Source organism: Curcuma longa, chromosome 7 (assembly GCF_044706935.1).
Source record: "Curcuma longa cultivar G26 ecotype Majalengka, Jawa Barat chromosome 7, ITB_CL_G26_1.1, whole genome shotgun sequence".
Classification (NCBI taxonomy): domain Eukaryota; kingdom Viridiplantae; phylum Streptophyta; class Magnoliopsida; order Zingiberales; family Zingiberaceae; genus Curcuma; species Curcuma longa.
The window spans coordinates 7,488,780-7,512,243 of NC_133867.1; the positions used below are offsets into that span (position 1 = coordinate 7,488,780).

At 40.5% G+C, this 23,464-nt stretch overlaps 4 protein-coding genes across 5 annotated transcripts; 1 reads left to right on the forward strand and 3 right to left on the reverse strand.

Moving 5' to 3' along the window:
* The first annotated feature begins 14 nt into the window (after positions 1 to 14).
* Positions 15 to 2,360, forward strand: LOC141832024 (cytokinin riboside 5'-monophosphate phosphoribohydrolase LOG4). Its single transcript, XM_074719483.1, has 4 exons — positions 15 to 308; positions 1,321 to 1,449; positions 1,633 to 1,817; positions 1,908 to 2,360. The coding sequence occupies exons 1-4, from the start codon at positions 117 to 119 to the stop codon at positions 2,257 to 2,259; spliced, it is 858 nt and encodes a 285-aa protein (XP_074575584.1). The 5' UTR covers positions 15 to 116; the 3' UTR covers positions 2,260 to 2,360.
* A 356-nt stretch (positions 2,361 to 2,716) lies between these two features.
* On the reverse strand, positions 2,717 to 11,683 carry LOC141831567 (formin-like protein 12). Its single transcript, XM_074718948.1, is given in 21 exon segments — positions 2,717 to 3,008; positions 3,042 to 3,550; positions 3,642 to 3,708; positions 3,812 to 3,880; positions 3,947 to 4,063; positions 4,146 to 4,217; positions 4,333 to 4,427; positions 4,503 to 4,584; positions 4,659 to 4,709; positions 4,806 to 4,886; positions 5,413 to 5,454; positions 5,588 to 5,686; positions 5,890 to 5,961; positions 6,070 to 6,187; positions 6,259 to 7,939; positions 8,084 to 8,138; positions 8,349 to 8,795; positions 8,798 to 10,426; positions 10,524 to 10,745; positions 10,815 to 11,512; positions 11,611 to 11,683. Coding segments are annotated over 20 exon segments (5,895 nt in total). The 3' UTR covers positions 2,717 to 3,008; positions 3,042 to 3,425.
* A 1,633-nt stretch (positions 11,684 to 13,316) lies between these two features.
* Positions 13,317 to 14,518, reverse strand: LOC141831853 (uncharacterized). The gene is made up of 3 exons (XM_074719260.1): positions 14,377 to 14,518; positions 14,127 to 14,208; positions 13,317 to 14,031 (listed from the first exon to the last, which is right to left on the reverse strand). The coding sequence occupies exons 1-3, from the start codon at positions 14,467 to 14,469 to the stop codon at positions 13,379 to 13,381; spliced, it is 828 nt and encodes a 275-aa protein (XP_074575361.1). The 5' UTR covers positions 14,470 to 14,518; the 3' UTR covers positions 13,317 to 13,378.
* Positions 14,519 to 15,697: 1,179 nt separating this feature from the next.
* On the reverse strand, positions 15,698 to 23,438 carry LOC141831854 (DUF21 domain-containing protein At1g55930, chloroplastic-like). 2 transcript variants are annotated; one of them, XM_074719262.1, is made up of 15 exons: positions 22,844 to 23,438; positions 22,669 to 22,766; positions 22,460 to 22,553; positions 22,004 to 22,086; positions 21,797 to 21,895; positions 21,081 to 21,162; positions 20,229 to 20,368; positions 20,075 to 20,153; positions 19,914 to 19,977; positions 19,514 to 19,605; positions 19,250 to 19,315; positions 18,232 to 18,348; positions 17,214 to 17,390; positions 16,492 to 16,765; positions 15,698 to 16,417 (listed from the first exon to the last, which is right to left on the reverse strand). In XM_074719262.1, the coding sequence occupies exons 1-14, from the start codon at positions 23,375 to 23,377 to the stop codon at positions 16,526 to 16,528; spliced, it is 1,965 nt and encodes a 654-aa protein (XP_074575363.1). In that variant the 5' UTR covers positions 23,378 to 23,438; the 3' UTR covers positions 15,698 to 16,417; positions 16,492 to 16,525. The 2 variants fall into 2 exon arrangements, with proteins under 2 accessions (XP_074575363.1, XP_074575362.1); XM_074719261.1 differs by having other exon boundaries at positions 16,492 to 16,780.
* Positions 23,439 to 23,464: the final 26 nt, after the last annotated feature.

Sequence of the window (23,464 nt, forward strand, 5' to 3'; positions counted from 1 at the left end):
CCATTGCTTTTTTTGTTTCCTTCTGCGCCATTTGTTGCTTTACCACTCGCTCGACGAAGGCGAAATTCTGCTCAAAAAGGGGGAAAGATCGCCTTTTGATCGAGTCTCAAGGCGCCATGGTGTTCTCGTCGGCGTCGCTACCTCGCGCTGGAGGATTCCCCCGACCTGAACACTCGATCTTAGGGCTGACGCAGGGCTCCTGCTGCAGGCCTTGCAGGTTGACGATGCCCTGGCGACGCGGCAAGGTCGTCGCCCTTTCGCTGCAGTCCGATCACTTCTTGCTGTCGGAGAGAAGTAGCCCCGGCGAGGTATTCTACTATTCTTCTGATGTTTTGCGATCAACTTGTTTGTTAAAATGCTAACGAACGATAGATTGAGCAAGAATTTCTTCGTTGTAGTCTCTGTTCATGCTTACTGATTAACTGATGTTTTCAAGGTTAGAGTTTCAGTCATAGATCATGCGAATGATAACACACACAGTTACATACTCTGAATCAATTAGGTCAAATATGTGAGTGAGTGGGAGAAGAAAAAAGACTTAGCATACAAAAGAAGATTGATGCAGCGTACAACTCATTGTCTACAAAATGAAGGTTGATTTTCGATAAACAAGTTTAGGATTTTGTTCATAGTCGTATATTGTCATCCAAGAGAAAAGAAAAATTGTTTCTAAAATCAAAGTATTGGCATCGTTATATAGGAATATGAACCTATAGTCTCTTCTTAAAGCAAGTGGGATCCTAAAGGAAATAAGAACTAGCGAGATTTTTCATGAGTTTTGGTTTATGGTTTAGTTCCTTCCTGCTTCAAATGAGTTGCTAGTAGGATTGCTAAAATACAATGATATTTATGTGCTAGCACTAATGGTACAATCCACTAATGATATTACAATGCAACATGGTGCTAATTGTCAGTCCTAGTTGGTAATTGAACGCGTAGTAGTAGTTCATGTTAATGCTCTTTGATCCCTAAGTTTGTGTTGATACTGCCTCTTTTTTATAGAGAATGAGATATTGCATTGCTGCTTCAGTGTGTTATGTGCTTACCTTCATTGTCTCATTGATGTACCAGTTTCAGAATGTATTGTAAAAATAAGAATACGAAGCTCTTCCTTGTATCATTTCTGATGTCTTTATGTGCTTAAAGGCAACTGGTTCTTTGTCTATTAACTCTCTGAAGATAAGTTGGCTATGTTATTCCATTTTGATGGTGATTCCCAAGGCTGCCTGAGATAATGTTGGTTGGGATTAAATATAAGAGATGCTTAACGATTATCTATAGAAACTGATTTAGGAGTCCTTTTTTGGGTAATGGATGTAGGTGAAGAAGGAAATGAATAGTTGCTATGAACTTGTAAACAAGCTCGGGAGGGGCGTAGTGTATCTTGGTTCATCACGATTGAAAGAAGGTCACCCACATTATGAGCAAGCAGCAAAATTGGCTAGCGAGGCAAGTTCAGTTATTTTGTTTTTCATTGGGACTAAGTATTAGAAGAGCATTTTGTTTTGTTTGTTTCTATGGGATTTGTTGTGAAGGACACTGCACTTGTAATTTAGGAAGAATTAGACATTGAAACATTTTTTGTATTATGCTTGTAATATTTTGGTTTGGTTCATACCTGACTTTTAACAGATAGCTCTACTTCTAGACTGCACCACATGGTCAGGAGCTGGCCCAGGTCTGATGGATGCAGCCATCAAGGGTGCTCTTCGAGTAAACAAGCCGGTTGGAGGATTCAAGATAGCAAGGGAATCAGGAGATTGGACGTCGTCAAAAAGCCATCCGTACCTCCCTCCCGAGTCGTATTTTACGTGCAGGTAGTCGGGTCAGGTCATATATATCTTAAAGAGAAAATTTATACTAGGGAAAGGAAAGGAACTTCTCATTCACCTAACCTACAAGAACAGGTTTTTCTCAGCAAGAAAACATGGATTGGTGGAAGCTGCAGTGAGGAACAACCTCTCCGACATGACTGCTATTGTTGCCTTCCCGGGCGGAATTGGAACCTTAGACGAATTGTTTGAGATACTTGCCTTGATTCAACTCGAAAGAATTGGCTCCAAATTTCAAGTGCCTTTCTTGTTGATGAACTATGATTCATTCTACTCGAAGCTACTTGAGTTCCTCGATGACTGCCGAAAATGGGGAACAGTTTCAAGCGGAGAGGTCGAATCCTTGTGGAAGGTTTGCAGTGGGAATCCTGAGGCTATCGATTACTTGGCTGCGTTTTATAGACACCCTCGACGCATTGAACAATGAGATTATCTCTCTCCTGAGAGCTGCTGGCCTTGTAGTCTAGTCGTGTGATGAATGTTGTTCTGCGCGAATGGGAATATTAAAAACATTTTATTTATCGTTAATGAGTGAACAAACATTGTTTTAGTGAATTCATGGACACATCTGCATTGCATTGCATTCATGAGGTTGGATGAAAGCATAACTTACAGCCATTTAAACAAGCCACACTAACTTGGACTCTCAGACAAAAGTTCATTTCGAACTATCAGAGCAGAGAAGTGCCAACTTCAGACTAACCTAACTTACAAAAATCTTCCTAAAACTGCTGTCTACTTGTTAATGAAATTAGTAAACCACTATTTCATTTGTATGTCTTAATCACAATACTGAAAACTAACAAACTATCATCTTCTCATATGTGTTGTGGAATGAACAATCTGTGATGTGATGAGTGTTGGTGAAGAATGAGGAAAACACGAACAACAACAAAACCTGTCTGCCTCTGTAAATAGGACTTTAATTACAAAATTTTTTCACAAGAATCCTAAAAAGAGTAGAAGAGCAAGAGGATACAAATTTCTGAATCTCAGGCCTGTTACACCCTCATTATATAATTAACACTTCTTTATCTACACTCATATCCACTACCTACTACTTGATTAGAAAAATATAAAATAAAAATTACAACGGAATAAAGCTAAACTGTACATAGTGAATCATGTGAGGTTTCAGGTTAGCTCTTCACAATGAGTGAGGGATTTCAGTCAGGCCTGGAGGCTGTTTTAGCCAACAAGTTTAGTCGCCTTCAGTGGTTTCAAGATCGGACTGGATTAGTCAATTCAACCGATTGAGCGAACCGAGCAGAGGCTACCAACCCTATCTCCCTACCCAAAACTGTATGTGTAAAATTCCCAGAAAAAAGTATGAACCCAAGGGGGATTTCAAAAATACTGCCCCTCTTAAACAAGATGAACCGAACCGAAATTAAGCAGTTTACCACTAAGGTTAAGACTGTTGTGCAGGAGGTGGAGTCCAATCTGCAATTTTCTTGGTCATCTGCCGTGCAAAGATCTCAGATTGCTCGCTGGCCAAATTGTGTATATACATCTGGGAATCAACAATAGGCAGGGCAGAAAAAGCAATGCCTGGATGTGGATATGTCAGCTTCAGAGCCTCTTTGCTGTGTTTCACTTTGCCTCTTTTGCCTCTTTTGCCTTGTCCTCAGCTTTTTTCTTCTCGAGCTCAGCCTGCTTGCAGTTCTCCTCGTGCGCCCGCCGAAACAATCGTATAAAATTCAGAAGAGTAGAGACGACTACATGTTCAATGTATCGATGGAATTCTCACAAATCCTCCTTGGTTTATCAAAATAGCCATAGAGAATCTGGTATAAAATAAAAAAGTACCTTGTTCAAACGGGCAGCGCGTGGGGTCTTCGCCGAAATATAGTGCAAGTGAATCAGCATTTTTAGCCTGTCAGAATTTCAAAGGCATTGATAAATCTTATAGTTCATATCAGAAATTTGAAGTAATAGGATATTACAATGAACATATAGTCCACGTTTCAGAGGCATACAACTGCAATATTTAGTGCTGTCAAGGATGCGACTTGTGCTGCAGCAACCGAAGTGAACTCCTTCAAAGTCTAGACACAAATTTCTTCAGTGATACCAGCAACTCAAGTGTGAATCAACTGCAGCTTGAGTAGTACCTTGCAAAAAGTTTCTGATACTGGGCCATCGCTTTCTGAAGCTTTTAGTTCCTGTTCAACCTTTTCTAACCCCTTAACGATCTGCTGCTGTTCTTCCGCCACCGATTTCAATGGTATCTGCAAACACAATATAGCCCGTTAGTATCATGAGAACCAAGAGCTTTGAGAGAGTAATAAACTTGTATCGAAATTTACAAACCTTTGATGCAGCTTCCAAGCTGATAAAAGCTTCGTAGAAATCCAGAAGTTGTGTGGACTTCTCAGCAAGGACCTGAAACTCATTAATAATGCATGAAATGTAGCTTTAAAGTTCCAATCTGAAATCAAGTAGTAACAATCTCGGAGAGCATATTGAATCCTCATCCTTTTTAACAAAAAGACCACACCTTACATAGGTAATGCATCAAGGTCATCTTATTATTAGTCGCACGGGTATCCGTAAGCTTTAGAAGGCTATCCAATCGGAAACCAACAGCAGATCCTATACAACATTGATAACAACAAGCCATGAGAAAAAATTAACATTAAAGTCCTCAAAACAAACAAGAAATTATACCTCTTGCAGTTCCCTGGTTCAGTGTGTTTCCAAGATATAAAATCTTTTTCATGATTTCCTTGAGCTTATCTGAGTTGCGAACCTGAAAAGCCATAAAAAAAAAGGGAGTTATCCATCAGGTGCACTTGAAAATGCAAACATTTTCAAAGGATTTACCTCGTCACAAGCGGAATCAACAATGTGCAAACTCTTCTTTATATCTGCCATCTGAAAAGAAAATTGATAGGGAAAATTTTCAAAATAATATTAAGAAATTTTTAGATATGCAAAGAGATTACAGAAATAAAGAAATTATATGTGGACCTGTGCATTGAACTGAATCTTGAATGCGAATACTCTCAACTTGGATTCAACTCGTGGCACTTTCATCAACTCTAAAAAGAACTGCAGTACAATTGAGCATTAATTATTTTCTAATTCAAAATATATAGAATCTAAAGTTATATTGTTGGATAGAGATTAGATAAGTATTCATGAACAGTGGAATTTTTGAATGAAGCTATAATGCATAGAGGAAAGCACCTCATAGATGTGTGATCTTTTTATGTGGGATGGGTTACCTAGATATGCATAGATAGTGTCTGCTTCCATTAAAAACCTAGAGTTTCAGATAAGGGAACTTAAGCAAATTTACACAGATATACATATTGTTCTTCTAAGATGGGAAACTATTTCCTCCAAATTTAAAGCTCTCTTGACAGCTTCTAGGGTAATAGTTTTGGTTTATTATAGTTTCCTATTAGCAGTCACGAAAAGTACACAAATCATTTCTTTAGAATATTGTCATCAAACAATTTAGCTGTAGCTGATAATAGAAACGCAGGCAATTCAAACTATCTTCAATCAGTTAGCAAACATCATGAAATTTATGAATTAAAAAGTTATGAATGAAAGATGGGTATATATATACCTGTTCGCATTTTCCAAGATTTTCAATATTGCCGGTGTAACCCTAACAACCAAAGAATTCCAATAACAATTTTATCTTCTCTCAAAGAAGCCTACATTCAAATTATCAACAAAAAAAATATTCTGCCACAACAATGTACAAGAATAGATAGAAGAGCACAAAGATATATACATGCCTTAAGAAGCTCCATTTCTTCCTTTGTGGGACAAAACTTTATTAAGTTTTCTACTTGATCGCCATCAAGAAGTGATTCATTCAATTCTAGAACAGCATTCTAAAAATTGGAAACAAATAGGAAAAAATAAGTTTAATTTTTTCTGATGAATTTGAAAAGGATTAGTTAACTAAAAGGTCCACTCCACATCTATTAACCCTAGATGGAAAATAATATAAGAACAATTGTTCCATCCCCACATTTGCCTAACAAATAATACTAATATGATAATTACAAAATTTGTCAACAACGGATGAACCTACCATCATCTCAGGCAATGGCATCTTGATTTTGGTCAGCATAATTTCAGTATTATTCGCTCGCCTTAGGTCAACCTACAAATTTTTAATAATGATATAGAAAGTAGTAAGAAAATTTCCAATTTATAAGCAATCATTTCTTATAATAGAAATAATGTGCCAACTGAAACATAATTAAATTACCAAGTGAACTTTGTCGCTCTTGGCAGCGGCTTTGTTTTTTCCTTCAGATTTTCCATTTGGCTTTGGAACAACAGCGGAGAAAAGAGTTTCAAGTTCTGATACATCAAACTCAGAAGTGCTGCATTTAAAAGTCATTCATTCTAAAAAATCAGAGATTATAGTATTTTATATAAAAATAATAATGTATACCTTTGAGCATCAGCGTGCTTTTGTAGTTCGGCCCATAAGCTACCTTGCATTGCTTTAGTTACTTTCACCCAATGTAATGGCTTAAATGGTGACTTTCGAGCTACTGCACCTGGTCCCATAGGGCGCCCCCTTCCTCCTGCCAAGGGATTTGGTGCCGAACCTCTCATTCCAGAACCTGGAGGAGGTGGTGGAGCACCAGGGCCTCCTGGTGGAGGTGGAGGGCCACCTCCAGGGATAGGCGGTGGAGGTGGAGCCCCACCTGGTAGAGGAGGAGGTGGAGGTCGTCCAAAACCACCGGGTGGTGGTGGTGGAGTAGGAGCTCCTCCAAAACCTCCAATGGGTGGAGGAGGAGGTGGGACTCCTCCAAAACCACCAGGTGGTGGTGGTGGAGGAGGAGCTCCTCCGAAACCTCCAATGGGTGGAGGAGGTGGGACTCCTCCAAAACCACCCGGTGGTGGTGGTGGAGGAGGAGCTCCTCCGAAACATCCAATGGGTGGAGGAGGAGGTGGGACTCCTCCAAAACCACCAGGTGGTGGTGGTGGAGGAGGAGCTCCTCCGAAACATTCAATGGGTGGAGGAGGAGGTGGGGCTCCTCCAAAACCACCAGGTGGTGGTGGTGGTGGTGGAGGAACTCCTCCAAAACCTCCAATGGGTGGAGGTGGAGGGGGAGCTCCTCCAAACCCGCCAGGGAGTGGTGGTAAAGCAAGAGCCCCTCCAAAATTTTCAGGGGGCGGTGGCGGTATAGGAGGACCTCCTGAACCTCCAAATGGTAGTGGTGGAGCATGAGAGCCCTCAAAATCTATTGAGGGTGGTGGTGGTGGTGGTGGTGGTGGTGGTGGTGGTGGTGGAGGTGCAACTTGCCCAAAACATCCAGGGGGAGGTGGTGGTGTAGGAGGGCATCCAAAATCTTTAGGAGGGCGTGGTAATGGTGGTGATGGTGGAGGTGGGGCTTGTTGAGAACTTTCAAGAGGTGGCAGCAAAGGTGCAATATGCCCAAGATCACTTGTGGTTGATGGGGGAAGTGAGACTTGCTCTAATCCTCCAAGAGATGAAGCCAGAGCTGGAGTTTCCCCAGAACTATCATTGAGTAGAGAAGATCCTTCGTAGCTTCTTGGTGGAGGTGGAGGTGGAGGGGGAGGTTGAACACAACCTCTTGATAAGGGAGGTGGAGGGGGAGGATAAGATTGAGCACAAGTTCCATACATAAGAGGTGGAGGTGGAGGTGGAGGTGGAGGTGGAGGTGCTGGTGGTGTATTTGAAAATAGAAATGGCGGTTGAGCTTGTTCACAAGTACTATATGGTGGTGGTGGCAGTGGTGGTAAATATTGCACATGACTTGCAGGAGGTGGCGGCGGCATTGGTGGTGGAGGTGGTGATGGAGGTGGCAAAGGTACTAGTAAACTTTGCACACAACTTATAGGTGGAAGTGGTGGCGTCGGTGGTAGGGTTTGTGACGGCAAATCTTGTGCAAAATTTGGAGAAGGTGGAGGGACAGATGTTGATTGGGGACCTTGCTCACAACTTGTTGGAGGAAGCAGTGGTGGTGGACCTTGCACACAATTTGTAGAAGGAGATGGCAATAGTGGCGGTGTAGGCACTAGCAGTGAATCTTGAACACAACTTATAAGAGGAAGTGATGGCAATTGTGGTGGCAAACTTTGCATACAAATCATAGTAGTAGTAGTAGGAGGAGGAGGAGGAGGAGGAGGAGGAGGAGGAGGAGGAGGAGGTGGTGGTGGAAGTGGAGTTACACAACTTGTAACTGGAGGTAATGGCAATATTAGTGAGGATGATGATGTTGAAACTTGTACATGATTTGTAGGAGGAGGTGGTGGACTAGAAGCTTTTCCAAATTCTTCTGATTGTTTTGAAGATAAAACCTTATCATTTCCTCCATATAAAAGAGGTTCAGCTAGTTCTACACATCCTTGATGGGAAACGGGAAGAGGTGGAGGTGGAGGTGGAGGTGGAGGTGGTGGAAATGATAGTGGAGGTTGTGTGGCATTTTTAGGGGAGGATGGTGAAGAGGATGAAGGTTCCTCATAATTTCCAAGGAGAGTTGATGGAGGTGGGGTTTTACAACTTTGGACTACTGGAGGAGGCAAAGATGAAGGTAACCCACAAAATCCAGGAGGAGGAGGAGGAGGAGGAGGAGGAGGAGGAGGTGGTGGTGGTGGTGATAGTTGAGATTCTTTCAAATTACTTATAGGAGGAGGTGGACTTAGGTCTTTTTCAACTACTCCAATATATTGCACTGAATGTGAAGCTTCATCTATCTTGCTATGTAAAATTGGTAGAGATGTTCTCTCAACACTTTCAGAAGGTGATGGTGGAACTGGAGGTGGTGGAGAACCTAATGGAGGTGATGTTAAACACACTTTATGTGTTCTTGGGGAAGAGGATGGTTGCTGCACTATCTGTGGCGTCGAAGGTAAATGTGATGATGCATTGTCAATTTCAACACAAGAGGATGGTAATGTGTCTACAATATGCTTGTTAGTATATTTTATAAATGGAGATGGAGGTGGAGGGGGAGGGGAGGGGGAGGGGGAGGTGAAATTTTAACTCCTATATTTGTTGGAGGAGAAATTAGAGATTGGTCTCCTGGATGTGATGAGGAATTGACAAGTCCAATATATTCTTTATCATATATATCCTTCTCTACAGGTAAATTTGAAGGTAGAGAATGATAAACACTCTCTCCCAGAGGAGATGGAGAGGCCTTGGGAATGTTACTTAACCCTCTTCCACCTACTGATGATGTATAAGAAGGTTTAGTAAATTTAGAATCAGAAGGATGAGATGGTGCTGACAAAAATGCATTAGAAATGGGAGGAGCTGCAGCAGAATGAATAGAAGAGGGTCGGACATGTGAAGGCATAAGCGATTGAAAAGGATGTGGTTGGGATGAGAAGGATGGGCCTACTGAAGGTAGATTTAAATTCAAAGGTAATGAATTTAAAGCTGAAGATTGCAATAGAGGATCCATTTTCATAGACCGAAGTTGATCAGACAATTGTGAAGATAAAGCTGCAATCAGAGCAATAGAATTACATAGCATCTGAGGATCCGGACCTGGGGGAGGAGAAGCTTCCAATGTTTCAGTAATTTGTGGAGATGTAGAGAATACAGATGATGATGTTCGAGAGTTTGTAAACTGCGGTGTTGGGGAAGGAACTATCTTCTCACTTGTTGAAGATATATGAGATTTGGCACGAGATAAGAATGGTGATAGAGATGGAGGTGGAGGTGGTGGTCGTGGTGGCAGTGGAGGAGGTGGTGGGGATGAGCGAGGCAGAGCATCTGAAATAACAGGTCGTCCATATGTATGCATTGCCTCTGAAACTTGCTTCGTTTTAAGCGATGATGATGATGGCACTAGCAGAGATCCACAAGTTACAGGGGCGCCTGTAGAAGCTGTAACTGCATGTATAGCTTCGGCATCTTGCTTGTCAAGGAATCCACGAGTTTTGGACAGCATGTGAGATTGTGATGACTCATGTACCAAATTTGGATCACTGCTTTGGCTCGTATGGAACAATTGTGGCTTTGATTTTAGAAATTCAATGGCATTCCCAATACTTTCCTGCTTGCTAATCTCGTCATCAAATAAAGAAGAAGACAACGATTGCTTGCTATGGCCAAGAAGTAGTTCCATTTTCTCTTTTTCATTCACATCCCCACAACTCTTTCTTAATTCAAAACTTTCTGAATTCTTTCTTGACTTTTCTGATCTCCTCTTCTCTTCAAATGAGAAATTTTTGGAGCTTGTTTTGTGGATCAACTTATCCATAACACTAGTACTGGATGGCATTTCAATGAGAATTTTCCCTTGTTTGGCATAGCCTCTATCCATGTTTCCTTCTAAAGATCCTTCTACAGGCAGAATCCCATCGTCCAAAAGACTAAATTGTTCAGGAGTAAAAGATTCCAACTGGTTTCTGTCAGGACCTGACCCTTGAGTTAGAGGACCAAAAACCTCTAATGTGTTTGAAAAAATAGCTGACTGCATATCAAGATCCCTTTGCCCATCGTGCCATTCAGGACTACTAAAGATCTCTTCTGCCTCAAAGAACTCTTCTGTCGAGCCAACTTCCATATCATCCCCAACTATAACTCCCATTTCGGTGGAACTATCGGAGCCAGCTTCAAACTCTGAAAAGAGTACCTGATTCAGGGATGAATTGCTTTCAACCCCAAAATACTAAGCAAAGGCAAAAGAATGCCTATCACACTAGTCATAAAACAAAGGTGATTGATCGTACCTCTGCATTGAAGTCCTTTGGAAAGCGGTCCTTAGCATCCCAAGCAGTGTCAATATCCTCAAGAGTTAGCATCAAAATATAAGACTGAACGAAGGTCGTGTTGAACATCACCCTGAACATTATCACCTCTTCTTCCAGATACTCATCCACGTTGATGCATTCGAGGACCAGATCCCCTTGAACACAACAGCGGACATTTAACTTTATTGGTGCATTTTCAGCCTGCGATTAAATTAAAAAGGTAATGATATGGAGTTGAGAACAATGGCATTATTTCTCCAAGCATTTGACCTGTCTATAATGGCGAACGTGCTTCCTGGTCTTGGCCGTGGAGAAAAGAAGCTTGGAACTTCTGTCGGCAGGGAAGAGAGGATCCTGACCATAGACACGGACGATGGGCCTGCAACCTCCTCGTCCATCAAAATTGGGCACGACTCTCAGAATCAAGCAATCCAAGGTGAAGGGAGTATCCTGAGGAGGCCATGAATCGCTACCAATCTTGGAAATATATTGCAGATATCTGATATGGGAAGGCTGAGGGTTCAACGGAGACAACAGCTGAAGCAATTCCTTGGGCGCCTGCTTGTACACCATCTCCAGCGTCCTCTGTTCGCCACTGTACTGCCGCCGGTAAAGCAGGAGGCTGGCGAGCATGAAGGCGAGAATCGGCCATCCGCCTCGCTCGCAATGCATCATCAGCACATTTTGCTGCCGTTCGAAGGTCAGCCAGCTCTCGCACAACCGCAGGAAGTGGTGGATGATCTCCAGGGGAAGAACCGGGCAGCCTTCGTAATGGCGAGGGTAGCTCCGGGTGGTGATGTCGTAGTGGGACAAGATGTGGGAGATGTTGCTCTCCACCTCGCCCTCGAAATTGATGACCAGGAAGGAAGCGTCGGGGAAATGCTCTCGGAGTTGGAAAACGATCTCGTCTATATACTTGTGGTAATCGTCTTCTTCCATCGTTTCCGAAGAAAAACAACAATCGAACACTGAAACTCACCCCCAAATCGATCGTAAGTAACAGACGAAGAAGAAGAAGAAGAAAAAGACGAAGAAGAAGAAGAAGAAGAAGAAGAAGAAGGTTTACCGTAGACCCTATCGGTGATCTCCAGAAGTCGATCGGGCGGCTTCCGGTAGAAGAGCCTCCTAAAAAGCGCCATCCGCCGGCGCCGCCACCGGCGGCCGTGGTTCCTACCTTCCGATCCAAATCCCTGAAGCTATTAATGTGCCAGCGCCGAATAGGGGGACCGGGAGGCGGGACCTGCGCGTCCAGCGCGCGACGCGACGGGGAGATCGAAGGCGATTCGCCGGAGCAGCGAGCGCGTCGCCGGGAATAGAGATGACAAAAAAAACCAAAAAAAAAAAAGGTGGTGGAGAAATGACGATGTTTCTTTTTTTTTCCAACTTTTTTTTGGAGGAGGCAAATAAAGCCAGCTCAGCCGCGGCCACCACCAACGCCGGGCGGCTTCTCGTTGCCTCAGCCGACGTGGCGATTCTACACGCGCCGCACGAGGTGGGAGCCACCTTTCAGCGCGTTTTATAAATCGAAACTCCCTGCTGCGGGTCCCGCCTGGAATGCGCAAGTAGTCCGGTTCGACGGATGGTGGGCATCGAGGTGAGTCTGGTCGAGTACATGTTTTGGATTTGGTGGGGTCGATTAGTTGAGACGCGGCAAGTGGTACGAGCATGAAGATTCGTGAACGCTGAATCACAACTATTTGTATTAATTTCAAAATTATTTCTTTTTGTTTAAAAAAATTAATTAATTGGTGCACTAATTTAACGATTATGATCATAATCTCAGCGAACAATATAGATAGATGCTGGACCCGATAAAATCTCATTCTATGTCTCTATAGTTGTTTTTTAGTCATTGGCATAGTGGTCCAATTTATGTCGATTCTATATTTGAATTATTCTGATGAGACAAATGAGTATTTCCTCCACAATTCATCCATATTTCTTCTACTTTTTTATGTTAGATTGAGGCAATGAAACTTGTCATTGGGCTTTTTTATTGCTCCATTCGTCAAGCATATTCAAAGGTCACTTCACTTTTCTCAATTAGTTTTCCTAGATGACTTGGGTCATTGGGCTCATTTAAAACTTAGCTCATTCAATTTATTGACGTATTAAACTTATTTGTCTTTCTCTAGTTATTTATAATATATTTATTAGAGTGAAAAATAAAATAAAAATAATAATATTTGATATAATATTTAAAAAAAAAAAAAAGAAATCTAGGTTTAAAAATATTCGCTTGACATATATAAAGCCAAAAGTAAAGGATAAACTTTAGCCGATCGAGAATCTATATATCTACTTTCGGTTTGTCAATTTGAGATCTCAAAGCAATCCCTTTAATTTGCGTCCGAAGCTAGCTAATTATCGAACACTGTAAACTATTATTATCTCAATGAACTCTATCGATTCTACTTAGGAAGAGATGTAGAAAAGTTGACCTTGTACTACTAAATCTAAATAAATAAATAATTAATTAATTAATTAATTATCAAGGTGCAAAAAGTCTAATAGCCGTTCAGTGTAAGAATGGAGGAATCTTCCTTTAATTTCCTTGGTTCCTTGCCATACCGGTGACTAGACCACATGCCACGGCCCACAGCACAGCCACTTAGTTGGACCCCATGCATCATTCACGTTTGTCGTCACCCATCGGTAGGTGACCCATCCCACTCGTGCACCGCCATATCGCCACCCACTCGAGGCTGGTGGCGCATCGGCACCTTCGGCGGAGCATCCGCCGCCGGCGACGGAGCACACAAAGTTGACGCATTTGTAAATGAAAGCATGTCCTTATTATTCTTATTGTCGTCGATCGCTAGAGAATTATTAGATTACATGATGGAGCAGCCATAGGAAGGCTCGTCCTCGCACACTATCTTGTAGCCTTGCGCTTCGTAGCAGGGGAAGCCGCCGTAATACACCGGCTGCGGAGGAGGAGGCGGCGGAACTGCCGCCGGTGGAGGTGGGCCGTCGGAGACGTGGCCGCAGGAGCAGCAGCGGCAGCAACCGTGGCGCGGCTCGTAGCAGGGACACGGCTGGTAGCAGCAGGGCCATATCGGGGTCGGGAACGCCCACATCGGAAACTTAAGCATCACCTCCGGCGGTGGCGCCGGCTCCGGCTTCGGCTTCGGCGGTGGTTCCGGTGCGGGAGGGGGCGGCGGCTCGGGAGCAGGCGGAGGTGGTTCCGGCGCGGGTGGCGGTGGCGGATCGGGTGCGGGCGGCGGTGGTTCAGGAGCCGGTGGCGGCGGTTCGGGAGCGGGGGGTGGCGGGGTGGGTTTGGGAGGGGGAGGAGCCGGCTCTGGCTCGGGCGGCGGTGGCGGTGGCGGCGGCGGAGGTGGGTTTGGTTTTTTGATTTGGACGTCCTTAATCACCTTGTGCGCCATGCAGCAGAGCTTCTTGATGAAGCAGTCCGGGTTGAAAGGACCGGAGACGGTGACCGTGCTCTTCTTATCATCGAAAACGATGGAATTGACCTTGAATCTCTCTAAACACAAAACAAAACCCGTTACTATCTACTCTAATCTGCTCTACTCTAAACATATAAAAGCAGTAATTAACTAAAGAAAAAAAAATGCTAACTCTGGAGCTTGCACAGAGTGCTCTTGATCTTTTTGGAACAGCAACAGCATTCGAGATCGACCTTGATGATGACTGTAGCGATCTGTGACATTAATTCAATTCAGAAATGCAGATTATATAACAAAGAACAACACAAGACCGCTTTCTCAATCTGAGGCATAACAACATACATAGTAAATTGAATTGAATTGAATTGTTGAAAGAGGTAGCACAAAGGAAAGGAAAGGAAAGGAAACGGGAAATGGATTACCTTCGGCTCTTTCTCACCCATGGTCTTGCAAGTTGTGGAACCTCTGAAAAAATGGGGTGGAGAAGGGTTATCTTTATAGATGCAGCTCTTCATTTTCCTTTTTAGAATTCCTAATTTAAAAATCAATGTACGCAAAGGTGATGGACCAACTGGTCAATAATATGATGTATGTATCTTCACCGACTCACTGACTGACTGACTGACTATATATTATCAGCTTGTTAAATTATTCAATGCATGAATTAACTTCACCATTCACTATTTAATTTCTGCTATTGTTATTGACAATACCACGGCCATCCATCGAGGATACGATTAAGACGCATGCTCACAAGATTTTGGCATTGTCTGTCAAGATCTAATTATACATTATAGCTTTGGAGCATAGAGGTAATTTCTGAATTATTCTCTGAGGTGGCTCTTTCAAACCTTCTTTATAAAGCTCTTTATGATCTCTCTCTATGGCCTTTAGCTGCCTTAAATTGCAGCAGATTTCACCCTCTAACCAACCTAACATCGACATCTAAACAAGTGCACAATCCTCCACCTTTTTTCATGCGTCAAATTAGTGTTAAAGTGAAGCAAGAAAATATATAATACCTTCCTTTCACTTATCAATCATTTTTGCATATTCTTTTGCAATGTCACTAATTAACACTTGGTGGAATTATTGTATCCATTAATTGACATAACCACAAACTTAGGCCTCATCCTTGGCTTTTTTTTATGGATCAAACTGCATCTTATCTAGCTTTCTTTTTCCCCACTACAAGGTATCGATTCTAACAAACAAATGTCATCCTAGAAAAGGCCAACTAAGACCACACCTTTGCATTACTTCTCAGAGGTGGCAAAGCAAAACTAGTAGGTGGTATTTATAAAGACACTTTCTAGCAAGCACCTAATTATCTAGTCTCTTCTCCATTCATTTCTCTTTACACACAGAAAAAGTTGTTCCCTCTACATTAAAAAGGTGTTGAAACCATTAGGTATAGGGATGCAAATTAGTGGAGCAATATCAACTAGTGTCAGATATCTCAAATCAATGTTTTGCGACAACACGACTTTCCTAATCTTTCATATCGCAACAAAAACAGAAATTTATTCTGAACACGTCTCTAAACTTTTCCTATTTCGCGGAGCAATATCAACGCGAGTGTTGAAGATCTCAAATAGTCGGCACAGTGTATGACATTACAACTTCCTAATCTTTCACATCGAAAGTGACTCTGAACCTTCCTCGCTAAGTTACGCCGCTAAGCATCAATCGAATGCACTTACTAAAATTCAAACAGGAAGACAACAAAAGGAATACCTCGAATAAATCAAAACCGTAATTTTGATTCTGGACGTTTCCTTCCGGAAGCAAGGATCGCTTTAACCCTGGTATCTATGGAACGCCATGGGCTCCATCGAGATTCTCGAAAAATCAACCAAACCTAACTCCTTGGTCATTCATTGCACCTCCGATGCCAATTCACATAACCAAATGCTACGGAAACATGTAATAGGTGAGAGGAAGAAAGCTTCTTTGACCTACAAATAAATAACAAAAGCACAAGCGATCAAGAATAATACAACCCATTGTTGAATTGGTTTTTATTTTTTAAATGGCTACGCAGAATAACGACGCTGTAGTCCTCTGCTCTGCTCGTCCATTGCAATGCTGCAAGAGAGGTTCAAGCGGCTACAACAGATCGAACAGATGAGGGAGAAGAGGCAGATCCTGCAAGCGCTGGCTTAAGCTGCACGACGACCTGGGTGGTTCTTCCATGGCGACTTGATATATCCTTTGAGGCCGCAATATGGTCCGTCCCTTCAGTTGGATTATGAATCTCATGCAGACTGTACTGAATTGCAGTCACTCAAGACATCGCTAATACTGAAAACACACACATTTAAGTCGTCCAGAGGATTAGTCGTCGATGCTTCTCTCCGCCTGTAAAATAATAATCCTACTAGCTTGTCCAAACAATCGCATAACTTTCCTATGTTTCTCGCTCCATCTGAGGAAAAGCTCCTCTTTTCTCTTGTTATTTATCTGCGTAAGAAGAGGAAGCATTGCATTGTAGATGTGATGAATTTATCAAAATAGACTGTGTTAATCGTGGTTACCTAACTTTTGACTATTGTTCTGAATCAAAGAATTTTAAAGTTGGAGTTCATCCTGCTGCAAAACTGCCTCGTGGGAGCGGGAGCATCCATCTTTGAATCCCACCTCAATCTCCTCGTCAGAGCTGTCCAGTTCATTTATGGATTTGTCTGCTTGCTTATCCACTTTTCCAGAGACAACACGAGTCATGCCCTTATTATCTAAGTTTTCTCCATGCTCATTGTTGATTGGTATAAAACGAACTTTACCAACCTTTCTTTCATTAGCTTCAAGTATCTGCATGCAGAAACACTAAATGCAGCAGAGCTTTTATAGAGGCAGAAACTTCACAGAGAGAGATGTTTACATCATAATAAGTTATAGAATAATTGCTCTATTATGTAGTAGACGAGCTCCAGCAAAGTTCTATGTATATTTATTCACAACCAACATAAAAACCCCATCCTAGAGCACCACATGAAAAGCAAACTTGTAACTTATCAAACTGTCAAATTAAAGGGATGGTGCATTGTTACATGTGATGTGATCTCCTCTATAATATCAATGGTCAGAAAAGAAAAGAGGTTGCAACATTATGGTGTAACTTTAGGAATATTTCTAAATAGAAATTTACGAACAATTTTTTACCTCTTTCAATATTTTTGAAAAGAACATGTAGGACAGAAAGAAATTGGACAAGCAAAGATGTTTTTGTTGAAGTAATTAAAAAAGTATCAAGAAGTACCTCAAGTTCAAACGATTGAAATCTCTCCTCATCATGGTCATCAGTTGTTATTTCAATGACTTCAGTATCCTCTTCGTTATTTGCCTTCTCAAGTACCACTATGATCTTCCCACCTTCTTCAGGAATATATCCAAAGGATTCGCAGACAAAGCCTGATACTGTCTCATACTGATGACCCTGAAAGATCAAAGACGAGAAGTCTCCCCTAAGACAAATTTTTAGCAGAACCAAGTACACCAACAAGACAATCTAATATTCATATTCACACAAGACAAACTTGTCCTATCTTTGTGGCAATATTTTGGAATCAATGTGCTCTCTCGTAGAATTTCTTCAACAATGATTTTCTGTTAAATAGCTGATTTACTGTCTAATTCTTGCACACTAAAATAAAGTTCTAAATAAAATTTTAAAATATTCTGTATTAAATATTAGTTTGATAATATGCATTCTAAGGAAAACTTATTAAAAGATTTACATCAAATTCTTGTCTCTCAGATTCTCAAGTTTATAGGGAAGTAAAAGGATCGAATACATTGTAACCATTGGATCAGATGACTACAGCACATTAAATAAATTAGTGTACTTGACTCACACGTATATATTGAGATAATTGCATATTATGGATTATGGTTGGTTGACCCATAGTCACGCTTCAGGTATGAGATTATTATGATTTATAATAAAAAAATAAAGATCATCAGATTTTAACTAGAAGAAAATTATTCACATGAGATGCAAAACTGAAAATAACATGATACTATAAGATATGATCACCACATGTAGTTATTATGAACTTAAGTTAAATAATTAAAATGAAACTTAAGTATATAGCAATGCAAATATATCTTTGCAACTCCCTTTACTTGAGCAATTTTCGATTGATATTATCAATGCCCATGTACTTCATTGTACATGGGCTCAGCAGTATCCTCCTCTGAGGAAGATAACTATTTGCACATAAATCGATATCTGTTGAAGCAAAGACTCTTCTTCTGCAGTAATAGAAGATGCAAACCTCTGGTATTTTAATATTTAGTTCTTGTGAGAGTTGGTCAATACTTGTGTTGGCATCGACATCGAATGCCCCGTCATCTCGCATCACAATATACCCTGTTTTCCGTTGGATTTCCTCCTGCGTTAGACACAAGAAGTAGCTTTAGGAAAATTACATCAATAACACAGATTACCAGGTATTACAAAAACACAAACTATATGATGCATAACATCCCCAAAATCATTTTCAACAAAATAGAAGACTCCATGACAACGCAATTCCGACCACCTGGAGGTTCAATCATTGTAATGCTAGTAACGTCCTAGAACCCATGACTACAATGAAGTGGGAAACAACGTAAATAAAAAGCAATACATGCAAATCAGTCCAGTTTTATGTAGGTCATGCTATGAATATTATGCATGCCTGCAACGAGGTATGTGAACTGCAATTAAATGTATCAGTAAGAATGGACTAGTATGTGGCATGAGAGAATGACGGGCATGAGCACATGTAACTTGGATCACATATACATAGGAAGGTGATTACAATCCTATGAATGCACGTGAAGAAACACAGACAATAAAATAAACATAAGATGATTTCGTTGTTGGATATATACATATATAAACTCAAATCAGTCCAATTATGTAGGTCATGCTATGAATATTATGCATGCCTGCAATGAGGTATGTGAAAGGCAATTAAATGTATCAGTAAGAATGGACTAGTATGTGGCATGAAAGAATGACGGGCATGAGAACATATAACTTGGATCACATATACATAGGAAGGTGATTACAATCCTATACATGCACGAGAAGAAACACAGACAATAAAATAAACAGAAGATGATTTCGTAGTTGGATATATATATATATATATATATATATATATATATATATACATATATAAACTCTCATTAACCTAACATTCAAATTTAATTTTCAAGTTCAATGAGAAACAGTTTTAACAGTAAAAACCAAAAAGTTAACTGGAACAACGGAAAGCTCTGCAAATGCCAGCTATAACAATTTACCTTTGAATCATTTTCATCAAATATTTCACCAACAATCTCTTCAACAACATCTTCTAGGGTTACAATCTGTGCAATTTGATTATACATAAATGAGCAATAATGTTAAAGAGAGGTCAAAACTAAAATAAAGTACACATCTGGAATGACATATCAAGTTGCTTTTGTTTCTGAATTCAGCTATTTGGCAACTACTAAAAGATTATGTTATCTGATAACTATGGATTGCTTAAGAACAATAATTAGAAGAGTTTTAACAAAACGTACACCAACTGTTCCACCATATTCATTAAGCACTACAGCCATATGAACCTGCCTTATACGAAACTCTCTCAGCATATTCCAGACGGACATTGAATCTGCAGTGTGAAAAAAAGAATGAACTATATAAGAATGCTCTAGCAATGTATCATATCTCCAACTGTGTAACAATGTTTTAATAATGTATCAGAGCTCCATCTATACAAACACTGATTAACTACTGAAACAAAAAGTAGAAAGACCAAAAAGGAAAATAGGCCACAAATTAAATGAAGAATAAATGCTGTCCACAACAACAAAAAAACAACTTTGGGAAATGAGAGAAGTCAAGATTAACATAGAGATTTGGCTCACATCCTAGATTACTAATTAATTTCCCAAATTCAGTTTCATAGATTTGTAGTACCTGGTACAAAATACACCGGCATGCGTGCAATATCGTTCACTGTGATTTCTTTTAGCTTCTCAAACTTGAATAATAGAAATAAATTAATTGATTAACAAAATATCAACACAAATCTGATGATGCATCTAAAATAAATATCGAAAGGATTACATAGAACCCACCTTTTTGACATACTCAAGCATGTCCATGGCATATGCAATCCCTACAATATTATCGATACGCTCCTCAAAGACTGGTACTCTGAAATTCATTTTATACGAGAAATTAATTTATATGTTACACAAAAATTAAAACATTGAATCAAACTGAAGTAACCTTGAATATTGATGAGTCTCCCATAAATTCTCAAAATCAACGAGTGTTGCACTACCATCAATTGCAACTACATCTACAAGAGGTGTCATCACTTCTCGAACATGTGTGTCTTTTATCTCTAGTACATTTTCGATCATATCCTGTTGAGAGCACATAGAGGAAGAAGTAATTGTGAATAGAAACACCTTTTTCATTATATGACCATATATATAAGATATAATAAAAATATATATATAAGTGAAGAAAAATAAATTACCTACTTAGCTTTTAATAAAGCATAATAGTGGGAAAGTGCAAGCATTCAACACATAAGGACTACAAATAAATAAATAAAATAATTCACCAATACAACTGTTTGAAATTACAAAGCTGTTAGAGCAATTTGCAACACCTTTTCCCTCATATCTTACTCATGGAATCATTTTCCTTGTTACACAAGAGGATAAGTTACTCGATGTGTTCGCATGCACACTCTCACAAGATTCTTAAACAATTCAGCTAATGCATGAAAGAATTAAAGGCTTATTAAAGAAAATTGTTAGATAAATAATTTTGGTAATGCTCATGTTCTGCATGATAAATTACCAATTTACTGGGAGGCATTAATGTTAAACAAAATGATAGTCATGCCAGAAGGAATATCCTTGTCGAATGATAAAGCGCTAACTGATCGAGAGGCATTAATGTTAAACAATAGGTTACCCATGCCAAAGGAAATATCCTCGTTGAATCACATAAGAAAACCCCAGTCGTAGAATAAAAATACTATGAAGGTTATTTAAGAGATTTGAGTAAAACAAAAAGAGATCAACTTTATCTAAACAATAAACAATCCTGCTTAACTTATTTCACCTGTTCTTCTTCCTCTATTGCCCCACTCAGCTCAGCCCCACGTAACATTAATTTTAGTTCATCTTCTGTGACATATGGCTGACTGCATGTACAAACAACCAATAAGAACAAGAACCCACAACAAGGATTCCAGTCTCAAAACTGATTATATCACCGAATTCCATGAAGAATATATATATATTATATTCACAGAACCATTGGCTAAAAAATAAAAAATGCTGCAGTGAGTCTTGAATGAACTAAAATGCAACTTACCAATATCATTGAGGATGAGCTGCAGTATATTACTGAGAGTTCTAGCCACCATTGTGCAGTTAGTTTAAGAATTGATTATGACACAGTAAATAAGACCTTAGTTTTCTGGAAGTTAAAATCTGGTTGATATCTCTTTACTGAATATTAAGCTTGCAACTTCAACACTGATTGGAAGAACTTAAAATGAAAAAGTGCTGGTATTTTTTTTATCAGAGAATAAGGAAACCCACAACACTAATAATATGCCTGGGAACTCAGAAAAACAGATTGAAATTTCTTTTACAAGGTAAAGTTCCTACATTATTATACATATAAATGAATCCTTGCAATCACAAATTTAAAAGTTGTGGCCCAGAATAAACTCAATCAGTCAGTAGGTAGATGGTAAGAGTTTGTTGGATAAAAATATTATCAGGTGATAAAGAATTGTTATGAACTTAGAAATGTAATATATCTTTTACCTTCTACCTTTTAGCCTCAGCAGCTTCAAAATTCCCATCGACAAAAAGGTGACAACTCTTCCAACGGGATACAGGACTACAGAAAGCCAAGCAACCGGCCTGATCTAAATGCATCATAACTTTAGATCTCATTAGCCATCTTATAAAATACCACAGCAAGCACATCCTAATTCAACTTCACTCCTGAAGGCTGAACCAACTACTCACCTTACAACAAACCTAGCTACCTCTGTGGCATTATGAACAGCCACACTTTTTGGAGTAATTTCAGTGAGCAACAAAACAGCAACCTGGAATAATTGAGCTGAATAGTGGGTTATTTAAAGCATGACCTTGCAGAGTGAACTAAAAAAAGGCCCTTGCTAACTGAGATATGAAATTTTGGACGAGTGTCATGTTTTGATAAACATAACAAAAATGATCAGAAAATTGAAGTTCAAAAGTCATTAGCATGAAATTATGGATGCTTGGGATTTGTAATAGTCAGAGTCAAAATCATAATAGACGTACTAAATCCACTAACTGAGGTCTGTTAAAAACTTAACATAAATAACAATTTTCAAAAAGTTCAACTGTTTTACGCACAAGATGATTAGCTATGCACGATAACCTACAGGTCTTAGAAATTTGTGCGAAATAATTATAAATGGGACCAGGGAATACCGTCATAACTGCTGTAGCAGCACTAACGCCAGCTTCACCGAAAATTGCAGTCGTTGCTTCAGTAACAAGTGCTGTTGCACCGATATTAACCACTCTGAGTACACAAGACAAGACAACACCCAATGAAAATGAATACTGATAGCAACTCTGTGATAATAAAATAGAAAAAAAAAAAGGCCCAAAAAATGACTTAAAAGGCATGTATATACGTTGTGCCAATGAGAATCGTAGTGAGAAATCGAGTAACATCATTATGGAGCATTCTGAAAACACCATTCTCAGGTTCTTTTTCAGCCAACTCTCGAACCTGAAAAAAGAACCATTAAGCTGGAATTAGCAGCATCACTGAGGCACAAGTTCTGAAAATGGATATCAGTGCAGTACCTTCCACGGCCATAACGTAGTGATGGACGTCTCCGCCATCGAAAAGAAGGCGGACAGACTCACAAGCGCTGTCAAAATCAAGCCCTGGTCCTTCAGCACTTGAAGAATCTGCAGCACCTTCGGCCACACTCCAACAAGACTCACTCTATTAGATGCCAAAATCCCGACCGTGGCATCCACTGCGGCTGCTAACGCGAGAGCCCTTTGGCACCTTACCGCAAGTACCCCACAGGCAATCGCGACGAGGACGATGCGGAACCCATATCGACTGTTCCTATCGACAGGAGAAGTAGAGGTGAAAGGAGACGCAATCTTCGATCTAGAACAAGCGCGTCCGACCTGAGAACCGCGGAGGCAGGGATTGGAACAGATCCAAGCAGGTAGAGAGAGGAGACCGAGTGAACAGGATCCTGCAGTACAGATCCGAGCGGGAAGGTTCCCTCGAGGACCAAGAGGTTGGAGCAAGGGCGAGGGAGGGAAGGAGGCCCTACGAGGCCGGAGGAGTGTGAAGATGTTGCACGGCGGCAGATCCATCGTCGAGGGGGAATGCGTTGGGGATCCACAGCGCCGCCTCGCGGCTGGAGCTCGTGATGGATTGAGCAGGTTCCGTCGTATTTCTTC